The sequence below is a fragment of the Oncorhynchus mykiss genome, chromosome 17, assembly GCF_057628025.1.
Source record: "Oncorhynchus mykiss isolate SJ-2025 chromosome 17, ASM5762802v1, whole genome shotgun sequence".
In the NCBI taxonomy this organism is placed as follows: Eukaryota; Metazoa; Chordata; class Actinopteri; order Salmoniformes; family Salmonidae; genus Oncorhynchus; species Oncorhynchus mykiss.
The window spans coordinates 44,791,603-44,803,909 of NC_143038.1; the positions used below are offsets into that span (position 1 = coordinate 44,791,603).

At 43.0% G+C, this 12,307-nt stretch overlaps 1 protein-coding gene across 2 annotated transcripts in view; it reads left to right on the top strand.

Moving 5' to 3' along the window:
• LOC110494281 (guanine nucleotide-binding protein G(i) subunit alpha-2) overlaps positions 1-12,307 on the top strand; it is a 112,297-nt gene that overhangs the window by 85,897 nt on the left and 14,093 nt on the right. For both annotated transcript variants that reach the window (XM_021569224.3, XM_090205700.1), the window contains 3 exons: positions 1,852-1,894; positions 3,680-3,821; positions 7,962-8,122. In XM_021569224.3, the coding sequence (XP_021424899.1) occupies positions 1,852-1,894; positions 3,680-3,821; positions 7,962-8,122 (346 nt within the window). The remainder of the gene's footprint in view (positions 1-1,851; positions 1,895-3,679; positions 3,822-7,961; positions 8,123-12,307) is intronic.

A 12,307-nucleotide genomic window follows, 5' to 3' on the forward strand; every position in this document is an offset into this window, starting at 1 on the left:
TGTGCGCATGTACACACACACACACACACACACACACACACACACACACACACACACATATACATACATACATACATACATACATACATACATACATACATACATACATACATACATACATACATACATACATACAGTAAAGATGTCAAAACTATAAAATAACACATATGAAATCATGTAGTAACCAAAAAGTGTTAAACAAATCTAAATGTTTTAGTTTCTTCAAAGTAGCCACCTTTTGCCCTGATGACAGCTTTTCACACTTGGCATTCTCTCAACCAGCTTCATGAGGAATGCTTTTCTAACAGTCTTGAAGGAGTTCCCACATATGCAGAGCACTTGTTGGCTGCTTGTCTGTCATTCTGCTGTCCAAGTCATTCCAAACCGTCTCAATTGGGTTGAAGCCAGGTCATCTGATGCAGCACTCCATAACTCTGCTTGGTCAAATAGCCATTACACAGCATGGAGGTGTGTTGGGTCATTGTCCTGTTGAAAAACAATGATAGTCCCACTAAGCGCAAACCAGATGGGATGGCGTAACACTGTTTGCTTTGAATTCTAAATAAATCACCAGCAAAGCACCCCCACACCAGCGCCTCCATGCTTCACGGTGGAAACCACACATGTGAAGATCATCCGTTCACCTTACTCTGCGTCTCATAAAGACACGGCGGTTGGAACCAGGAATTGCAAATTTGGACTTGTCAGATCAAAAGACAGATTTCCACCAGTCTAATGTCCATTGCTTGTGTTTTTTGGCCCAAGGAAGTCTCTTCTTATTATTGATGTCCTTTAGTAGTGGTTTCTTTTCAGCAATTCGACCATGAAGGCCTTATTACACAGTCTCCTCTGAAAAGTTGATGTTGAGATGTGTCTGTTACTTGAACTCTGAAGAATTTATTTGGGCTGCAATTTCTGAGGCTGGTAACTCTAATGAACTTATCCTCTGCAGGAGAGGTAACTCTGGGTCTTCATTTCCTGTGGCGGTCCTCATGGGAGCCAGTTTCATCATAGCACTTGATGACTTTTGCGACTGCACTTGAGGAAACTGTCAAAGTTCTTGAAATGTTCCATATTGACTGACCTTCATGTCTTTAAGCAATGATGAACTGTTGTTTCTCTTTGCCTATTTGAGCTGTTCCTGCCGTAATATGGACTTGGTCTTCTATCAAATAGGGCTATCTTCTGAGTAGCACAACTGATTGGCTCAAACACATTAAGAAGGAAAGAAATTCCACATGGACTTTTAACAAGGCACACCTTGTCACATGCATTCCAGGTGATAAAGCTGGTGGAGAGAATATCAAGAGTGTGCAAAGCTGTCATCAAGGCAAAGGGTGGCAACTATTTGGTTACTTTTTTGATTACCACATGATTCCATATGTCATTTCATAGTTTTGATGGTTTCAATATTATTCTACAATGTAGAAAATAGTAAAAAAAAAACTTTAAAAAAACTTGAATGAGTAGGTTTGTCCAAACTTGACTTTCTTTTATTTTTTATAAATCGATACTTTGAGTCAAATATAATGCCATCCAAAAATAATATTGAGACATGTAACTATTGATTTTCTTCCCCATCTCTGCTTGAAGGCAAAGCGACACTACTGTTTATACTCTCTATACACTACTGTAGATTGACATGCCTGTTAAGCTGCAACTTGAAAGGGAGCGCCTGGCAGGCAGATTCACTCGGCGAAAGGAAGAGGGAGAGATCAATTGCAATGTTGAGGCCTGATGAGGAGGGATGATGGGGTACTCAGGAGTCCAGGCTTCACTTGGCTGCCTGTTTACATTTATCCACTAATGGAGCATATTTTTAACCCCTGCCTTTTTTTGTTCTGTGTGCAGGTGCGGGAGAGTCGGGGAAGAGCACTATTGTGAAACAGATGAAGTAAGTCGAGCTGCCTGCCTGGCTTCCTGACTCCTCATTGTTTTAGTTGTTTTGCTGCTGTTCCCGTCAAGCATGAGCAATTAACCCAATATTGTAACCAGACTCTGTCATTATCAACACAAGCAGACCGGGACAGTACATTCTTAAGCTAGGTTCCTGGAATTCTCTATGCATCTTTCTCCCAGAATCCATGTCCTCATGCTATAATCTATACGGAACATATTACTTCCTATACCTACAGTCTGAAGCCTGTTTCTTTCTCAGCTGTTACATTCGTATGGGTTAGAGGCCTCCCTGGGAATGGACAGCCCTGTACGCGCACACGCAGGCAGCTGTATCTTCCCCCACACATCAGCAGACCTATGGACTGAGTTTTTCTCACAATTATTAAGGCATTAACTCCCTGCTAACTGATATTCCAAGCAGACAGTAGAGTATGCAGTTAGCTTAAGTCTACGTTTTACAGGATGCTTGCTCCCTGTTAGACAGGCTGGATCATTTAGAACATATGGAGAGGAGACCGGTTAATAGCCTGGTAGCAGATCTGGACCTGTATGTTCTGTAGCACATCGCGACTTAGATTTTTGTTATCATGCCAAACTGGCTGGGTGTATTATAATATACCCCCTTCACCTGTCCTTGACCCGTGCAGGTTTTTACAGGAGCAGCTCTGGGGTCACTGTTGTCTCTGTATAGTGCCAAAATCTCACAAGTGAACACACTTTAACCCTCAATTCTTCTCACGGACATTCATGAACACATACACAGACGTCACTGCTGTTGTAATAGATGTGTAAACACTTTGTGAAAACAGTCCTGATGAAATCTCTTTCTACATTGCCCCTTAGAAAGTACCTTATTTTGACTTGAATATGATTGCAGTTGTGTTATGCTTAAATAACTTCAGGGCTCCACTTACAAGGACAAGTCTTCAAGATTTACACATTTTACTTCGATTTCAGGATATAAATCTTCCGTGGTTCTCCTTGACTATTATAATTATTAATTTGCAATATCATCCGGTTCTTGGAAAATGTCTGTGTCTGCATGTCATCTTAATGAGATGTTTTTGGGAATGACATTTTTGTTAAATTGAACATGACTAAATCTCCCTGGCCTACATCCAACCTCCCAGCCAACATGGCTCTGAGATAAGATTGACTATATTTGTTTCAATTGAAGTTGAGAAGAAACGCTTCTGTGGGCTCATTCTGTAAGTCTGTTTTGGCCTTCTTCCTAGTGGGCTCCCTTGTATTATAATGAGGTTCGATTGAGAACGCCTCACAGCCAATCAGCATCCATCTGGTATTCGCAGTGCCTCTCACTCTCCCAGAGGGCATTGTTGTGAATAGACAGAAACATATATTTGTTTCATGCATACCCTAGGGGCTCCTGTCTTGGCCTGGCCACTTTTTCACTGTCAACATTTTTTTTCGTTCTTCTTCCATACTGTAGTCAATATTTGTTTTAGTTTTAGTGTTCTCCAGCTGCCTGGTTCTCAGCAGAGACCTGAGCTGCCTCCAAAGCCTCAAACCAGTAATGTCTGTCTGGACTTAAGCATGCTTAGTACCGTAATCTGTATAATGCAACCAATTATTAATATGCTAACTGTGCCTTCTGATGGACAAACATGGAGATGTTAACACTGACATTGTGATTAAGAAAGATATCGATTTTTAGTGACACCTGGGTTGTTATATTTAAGAGCTGTGCTTGCATGTGCAAGTGTGTCTGTGCATGTGTTTGAGTGACCCAACTCGCTCTTTTTTTTCCTGTGCCTGTCAGGATCATCCATGAGGATGGCTACTCAGAAGAGGAGTGTAAGCAGTACAGAGCTGTGGTCTACAGCAACACAATTCAGTCCATCATGGCCATCATCAAGGCCATGGCCAACCTCAAGATCGACTACGAAGACGCAGCCAGAGCGGTAACACACACACACACACACACACACACACACACACACACACACACACACACACAGTGTCTGAGTCCATCCATCAGAGCTGCCACTGTTCTCTCTTCATACACCCTACTGCTGCTCCAAAGGTCAGCCAGACCTTGAACTGCTCCCACTCTTCTCAGAACACCAACTTCTCCTCTCTGTCCCTCTCATCTAATTAAAGTTTGTTGGTTGCTACACGTATTTGCAGATATCGCAGGTGAAGCGAAATGCTTGTGTTTCTAGCTCCAGCAGTGCAGTAATCATTTTTTTAACAAAACAATTGCACATAATCCAGAAAGAAATACAGTACCAGTCAAAAGTTTGAAAATACCTACTCGTTCAAGGGTTTTTCTTTATTTTTACTATGTTCAACATTGTAGAATAATAGTGAAGTCATCAAAACTATGAAATGACATACATAATCATGAAGTAACCAAATAGTAGCCACACTTTGCCTTGATGACAGCTTTGCACACGCTTGGCTTTTCTCAACCAGCTTCACCTGGAATGCTTTTCCAACAGTCTTGAAGGAGTTCCTACATATGCTGAGCAATTTTTAGCTGCTTTTCCTTCGCTCTCCTTCACTCTGCGGTCCAACTCCTCCCAAACCATATCAAATGGGTTGAGGTCAGGTGATTTGTGGAGGCAGGGTCATCTGAAGCAGCACTCCATCACTCACCCTCTTGGTCAAATAGCCCTAACACAGCCTCGAGGTGTGTTGGGTCATTGTCCTGTTGAAAAACAATATATGCAGATTTTCAGCAGCAGGGACTAGGATACTAGTCAGGATCAAGGAAAAGATGAACAGAGCAAGGTACAGAAGGATCCTTGATGAAAACCTGCTCCAGAGCACTCAGGACCTCAGACCGCAGTTAACCCACTATTCCTAGGCCATCATTGTAAATAAGAATTTGTTCTTAACTGACTTGTCTAGTAAAATAAAAAATAGAAAGAGGCTATATATGTATGTGTGTATATATAATTGTGTGTATGGACAGTATAGGAATAGAAAAGGTGTGTACAGCAGTGGTTATATCGGATGAGCCTTGACTAGAATACAGTATATACATATAAAGTGGGTAAAACAGTATGTAAACATTAGGTCATTGAACACTGGTCACTTTAATATGTGTTTATAGTCTCTAAGGTGCAGGGTAACCGGCTAGTAACAGTGACTAAAGTTCAGGGACAGGGTACTGGGCGGAGGCCTGCTAGTGTTGACTTTTTAACAGTCCGATGGCCTGGAGATGGATGTTTATCACACTCTCGGTTCCAGCTTTGATGCACATGTCTCTAGTCCAGCTCTAGTCTGTCTGAAGTGAGACCGGGGGAATTATCTGGCTCAAGTACCAATAGCCCCTACCTAGACAGTTGAGAGTTTTGAGTAGTATAGCGTCCCAGAATGTTGTTTGAAGGAGTGCCGTAAAGTGACGTTCCATGTTTACTCAGTCCTGCTGCCCGTGTATGTGTCACTAGATTAGAGAGAGCACTGCTGAGCTGCCTGTCTGGCCAGTGGGCACTACTGAGAGAGATGACATAGCAATACAAAATAATCCATGTGTTCTTAGTGAGAGACAATTTATTCATGCCTCCTATGTTTCTCCCAATTATGATTTACAGATCCTCTCTATGCAGATAGGAATCTTATGAAAGATTTGCCTGTCCTTTTTATTACCAAACTATCAGAAGTATTAATAGCAGAGCTATTTGTCCACTCTAAAATGTCCAGTATTTGATTTAATCAAGTGTTGAGATAAAGACCTTATTGTGTACCACTTGCGAGTGGAGATGAGGTATGGAGAGAGCAGGGTGTTCCCCCACTCTTATGTGTCAGAGTTGGTTTATTAGAGGTAGCTAGCTCTGCAAGACATATTACTGCTACAAATCTCTGCAAGTCTGGCAGTGTGTCTTGAATTAATTTACCTTCTTAAATACATTTCTCTCCTCCAACCCCATAACCACAGCTGCCTAGAGAGCCTCAAATAGCCTGTTTCACAGATTTAAGTCAAATAGGCAGATTTTTCACATAGCCTGAGGGGATGCGATCAACAGAGAAAGATGTTTTACAAGTCTCTACTCAACGTGAATGAGGGAGAGGTAGGTGGTACATTAAAGTAATCTCGTTTATGTAGTTTTATATAATGAGTTGCCAATGTTGAGTCGTAAATACGTCATTAGTGACAGTAAATGGTGACGCGAGAGAGACCAGAATTCTGAACTCATTATGTTGATCAGGTTCACTGTCACATCCACTGATAGACTGTCCCCTCAGGCCCTCGTTTACATAACACACACCTCTCTCGCCATATTACTGAACCTGATCAACATAATGAGTTCAGAATGATGATGTAAATATTCTTGCACAATGAGCTTTGTGGATTAAGCTGTTCTACAAGCAGAGTCATTTTATTTAGATGTATGGCTCTAGATTCAATGACGCTTGCAGAGGAAGTGCTCACTCACGTAGCTAGAACTGTTCCAAAATCTGGACTGAGGGACGTTGCTTAAGATTGCTTTGTGAAGGAATATATTTAGATTTATTATAGGAAGTGTTGCCATACTTTTTTCTTTTTTTTTTCATTTAGGTGAATAGTTGCTCTGTCTCTGAAGATAGTTGTTGATAAAGAGCTTTACATTGCATGGGGTAACGCATCTCCTTCACTACCGATGTGCAGCAGCCACACTGAAATGGAGTAGGAATGGGCTGTAGGCTTATTTCCTGTCTCAGACCCATCTGTAAGCGCGTGCACACACACACACACACTACAGCTTGCTCATCTATTCTTGCTCCCTGTGAGTGTGTAGTGCTGGAGAGGACAGGGCTCTCTCGCTAGTTCCCCACTACTGTTATATCAGCTGTATTCACTGCTGCAGCGGCTAACTCTGCCATGCTAACTTCCTCGACAAAGCAGCTCTTCAGGGGAATCTGTAAGAGGGAGTGCTTTTTCAAATGTAATGGTGTGTTACTCTCTCGGGCCTGATGGTTTGGTTTACAACATGTTCTTTAGATTGCCTGTTAAAAGTCGTTGACTTAACGTAACAACACGTATCTGCCTTCGTTTTGATTTGACCCACTTAGTGTTCCGAAACTACAGTAACTTTCCCCAGGTTTTCCAGAAATCCCTGGTTGGAGGAATCATGTAATCCAGTGGGAATAAGCAAAAAAAAACGCACTATTTTTTTTTCTCTCTCACTGCACACCTTAAGGGCCCTCGAAGGGAGGAAGTGGGCTATTGTACATCCTCCTTCAGTCCCCATAAAACTCCTCTATCACATATGTAAATTACAATACACTGACTCAAGGTCACATTTCCTGTGACCCACTTTAGAGAGGCCTAGAGATCACCTGGTGTGAGGAGTTGTTTTGATTCCTCTTCTAATCACTCCCTTCACTTATTAACCAGTCCTGTGGCTGGCAGAGGGCTGGACTGGGTGAGACTGGGCAGACAGGTTAACCAGTTGTATGGAGCTCAGGCGCACACACCTATTCCCAGTCAAACAGCTTCAGGAGGCCGGAGTTTTCCCTGGAAAGCATTGAGGCACAGAGGGAGGGTTAAGAGGGGTGTGTGGGCGGTGCGCTAAACTTATGTGGGAGCTGTGTAATCAGCCCTTTTCATGCTCTGTGTGTGAGTGCGTTTTTACGTGTGTTTGTGCGTGCAACGGCGTAGGCCAATGCTAGGGGAGAGCCCTCCACCCCATTGTGTGTGTAAATCAGGGCTGAGACCTGGCTGTGTCTAATATAGGTATTATTACCTGTGTCCATCCTGTTTTAATGGACCCTTCTATAGGGGTGCTCTCCCCGGTGACTACTCTTTATGGCTGGTTAGAACACGTGTGTTTGTGTGTGTGCGCAGAGAGAGCTATGAGTCAGTGAGGACAGTCGCTCCAGTGAAATTGGATGATTACTGTGTTTAATGGTTTTTCAGTATCTAGTCTCCTTCAGTCTTATTGACCTTGTGAGACCTGGGCCGGTTTCCCAAAGCATCTTAGAGTTAATCTTCTGTTAACTGTCTGCGTTACCACTGCCATGTTTATTAACGTTGATAAGATGTCAGAGAGTCTGTTCCACTTGGTCTGACTCGTTTCTAACCCTGTGTCTGTCTGTCTGTCTCCCCCCTCCAGGATGATGCCCGCCAGCTGTTTGCCCTCTCGGGGGCTGCTGAGGAGCAGGGCATCCTGCCAGATGACCTGTCCAATGCCATGCACCGGCTGTGGGCCGACGGAGGGGTGCAGGGCTGCTTCACCCGCGCCCGCGAGTACCAGCTCAACGACTCTGCTGCCTAGTGAGTAACGACCACCACCACTCTGCTCACTTGTGCCAGGCTCATAGTCTACTTTGTCATTGGCCTCATCTCTGTCACTGCTGGGTCTCTATCTATCCTTGATCGCACACCTTTTTGAGGTTTGTTTAAATAGGCCGAACTGTGATATTACTGGATTTACCTTCTGAATCTGAGGGCAAAGAGTTTTGGAGAAGCAGCACAGTAAATCTGCAGGTTCTGATACTGATGGCTTCACAGCACAGTGACCCCTAACTCCCCCCTTCCATCCCTCCCTCAGTCTCCCATCGATATCATATAAGGGGATTAAAAGATCAAGGCAGCGCGCTCAACGTGTTGTCGCTTCGTTGAGAAACCAATTGCTTTTCAAATGGGGGTTTGCACAGCTCTGAACTTCCAGGAATTTTCCCATGCCTAATTTCCCTCGAATCAATTTCTGAAGAGAGGACCAGTTCCTGAGATAATAGATTGGATCAATCCACTTGATGGAAGTAAAGAAAGAACCAACATGTTTAGAAACTGATGACTCATGTTTGTTTTAGAGAGCAGTTTACAGAGAACAGTATGTACCTTAACTGTAATGTGATCAATGTTTTAGCACTTGTCTTGCACAGTACCCTGCACAGTACCCTGCACAGTACCTGCACAGTACCCTGCACTCCAATATGTTTTATATGTTGTCAGCCACCCATGCTAGTAGAGCTGTCCTGTCCTGTCATGTCCTGTCCCGCTGTGTGTGGGAACGTCCCTGAATAGCAGCAAGAGCTCTGAAGTCAGGGTGGACGACTGTGGTTTCACAGTGACTGCTCACATACTGTATGCAGTCACTCCCCCTCTCCCACTTTCCCTCGCTCCTTCCTCCTCTCTGCTTGTCATGAGGCAGCCATCAGGAAAATGTAGCTTTGAATGAGGAAGTCTCTGGGGTTTCCAGGGATTGCTGGCCGTTTGCCTGGCTAGTTACAGGCCATGTTATGCCTGGTTGAGGCCTTTAGACGAGGGCTATTAAAATCCTGGCTCCATGTCCACAGTACTGCTGCTTTTCTTTTCTACGGTACCAGACTCTTGATTGATGTCATTGATTGGCCAGAGAGATCACTCACCTGGTGTTCCAGGCCTGAATCAGTCCCTGAAACCAGAAGTGTGATTTACCTCTGGGCCCAGATTTGCATGGCAATGCTTTAAAGTTTTCTTTTCAAGGTTCTATGCTCTTGTTCTCACAGCGATCAGTTAACAGGTGCCACAGTGTAAAGCTACAGTATGCTAGTGTCCCAGGTTAGTCCTTTATAGATAATCCCTTTGTACCTAATCCTCTATGTAGAACAACACGTCTCCTGTCACTTCCCGTATGGGTTTATTCATGCTTCTGTGTGACCACAGCACAGCCGGCCTGTAATACCAGCAACTATATGCCCTCACTCGAGCCTCTCCACAGAGCCACTCCTTAACTCGGAGGCCTTTAAGTCCTTTAACTGAGGAGTCGTTCCATGTCATATCAGATTGTTCTGAAATTGTTTCTGTAGTTCCAAACAGGTAAGATTGGCATTCCTGAAACATTATTTTGTTTGAATGTAATTTTCTCAGGGAAATTAAGCTAATTGATTGCACCCAAATTGGCCATTTTAATTTATAGGATTCAGATAAAGTCTGATAAATCTAGTACCCGATATCTATTTTGGACCAAACTTCTTCATACCATTATAAGAATATTTAGAAGATAAATGCACAACGCAGAGGACGAGAGGTCAATAGAGTACTAAAGGTCAAGAGGACTAAATGTCAAGAGGTACTAATGATCAATGGAAATAGTGTTTTTTCTGTAATAGGGGATTAATGATCTATGGGTCAGAGACATGGGAGGAATTTCAGTCTGGGACTCATAGCTACATTGCAAGCTCTCATTGGTTCAAATTGTTTATACATTGTGCCTGAAGTAGGGTACTTGTTTTCTGACCATTGGCCCAGTTTTATTGCAAGGAATTCCAATTGGTCAACCACAGGCTAGTGCTGGGTTATAGAACTACATCCTGTCCCTTTGTTCTGTGGAGAGAATCACTGTGGATAGAATCACTGAGGACAGGGGAGAATGAACATTTACCTCTCAGTATAACATACAGTGGGGCAAAAAAGTATTTAGTCATCCACCAATTGTGCAAGTTCTCCCACTTAAAAAGATGAGATGCCTGTAATTTTCATCATAGGTACACTTCAACTATGACAGACAAAATGAGAGAAAAAATCCAGAAAATCACATTGTAGGATTTTTTATGAATGTATTTGCAAATTATGGTGGAAAATAAGTATTTGGTCAATAACAAAAGTTTATCTCAATACTTTGTCATTGCCAACAATGGGTATATAACAGAGGTCAAACGTTTTCTGTAAGTCTTCAAGGATTTATCACACTGTTGCTGGTATTTTGGCCCATTCCTCCATACAGATCTCCTCTAGAGCAGTGATGTTTTGGGCCTGATACATGGCCCCATTCATTCTTTCCTTTACACGGATCAGTCGTCCAGGTCCCTTTGCAGGAAAACAGCCCCAAAGCATGATGTTTCCACCCCCATGCTTCACAGTAGGTATGGTGTTCTTTGGATGCAACTCAGCATTCTTTGTCCTCCAAACACGACGAGTTGAGTTTTTACCAAAAAGTTATATTTTGGTTTCATCTGACCATATGACATTCTCCCAATCTTCTTCTGGATCATCCAAATGCTCTCTAGCAAACTTCAGACGGGCCTGGACATGTACTGGCTTAAGCAGGGGGACACGTCTGGCACTGCAGGATTTGAGTCCCTGGCGGCGTAGTGTGTTACTGATGGTAGGCTTTGTTACTTTGGTCCCAGCTCTCTGCAGGTCATTCACTAGGTCCCCCCGTGTGGTTCTGGGATTTTTGCTCACTGTTCTTGTGATCATTTTGAGATGGAGCCCCAGATCAAGGGAGATTATCAGTGGTCTTGTATGTCTTCCATTTCCTAATAATTGCTCCCACAGTTGATTTCTTCAAACCAAGCTGCTTACCTATTGCAGATTCAGTCTTCCCAGCCTGGTGCAGGTCTACAATTTCAATAACAAGTTCACAGGTGCCATTAATACAGGTACTGAGTGGAGGACAGAGGAGCCTCTTAAAGAAGTTGTTACAGGTCTGTGAGGGCCAGAAATCTTGCTTGTTTGTAGGTGACCAAATACTTATTTTCCACCATAATTTGCAAATAAAGTCATTAAAAATCCTACAATGTGATTTTCTGGATTTTTTTTCTTCTCATTTTTGTCTGTCATAGTTGAAGTGTACCTATGATGAAAATTACAGGCCTCATCCTTTTAAGTGGGAGAACTTGCACAATTGGTGGCTGACTAAATACTTTTTTGCCCCACTGTATATGATTAAACCTATTTTTCTTCCCCTTATTTGCTTTGGAGTCTGTTATTGAAGAGTAACATCAACTGCTAACACCATTGAGTAAGACGTGGAATCTCCCAAAAATATCAAAGCCACCCAATAGACCTCCATGACAATCCCACCCCAACAACCAGTATACACTAACAGTTCTCTAAGTAGTATGAAGCTGCGACTTGGAGTATTGCTTCTTCATACTATGTAATGTATTCCCTGTGAATCTTGAGATGTTTTTTCCCCCCTGTTCAGAGAAATTAGGTCATTGAAGTAGTTTGCATTATTAACCATGAAGTAGTGTGAAAATACCAGGTTCTGACCGCTAGATGCCGTCGACACTCTTTTATCCTTTTTGCTGGTCTCTTGTATTTATTGAATAGATCACCCTGATTTTCTTTGCAACTTTGGGTAGAAAGCCAATAGGTTTGGGTTATGATGAAAATAAATTGTGTAGTCATCCTCACAATTCAAGCCAGTCCTCCATGAAAGCAAATCAGTTCGTTGTAATCTGTGTCCAGGAAATGGAACCTTTGTGTGTGATTTATTCCCGTAAAAAATATTTTGTGACCCAATTACGGTCTTGTCACATCGCTGCAATTCCTCAACGGGCTCGGGAAAGGCGTAGGTCGGGTCATGCGTCTTCCCGAAACATGACCCGCCTAACCGCTCTTCTTAACAACCGCCAGCTGCACCAATGTGTTGGAGGAAACACTGTTCGACTGATGGCCGAAGACAGCCTGCAGGCGCCCGGCCCGCCACAAGCAGTCGCTAGAATGCAATGAGCCAAGTAAAGCCCC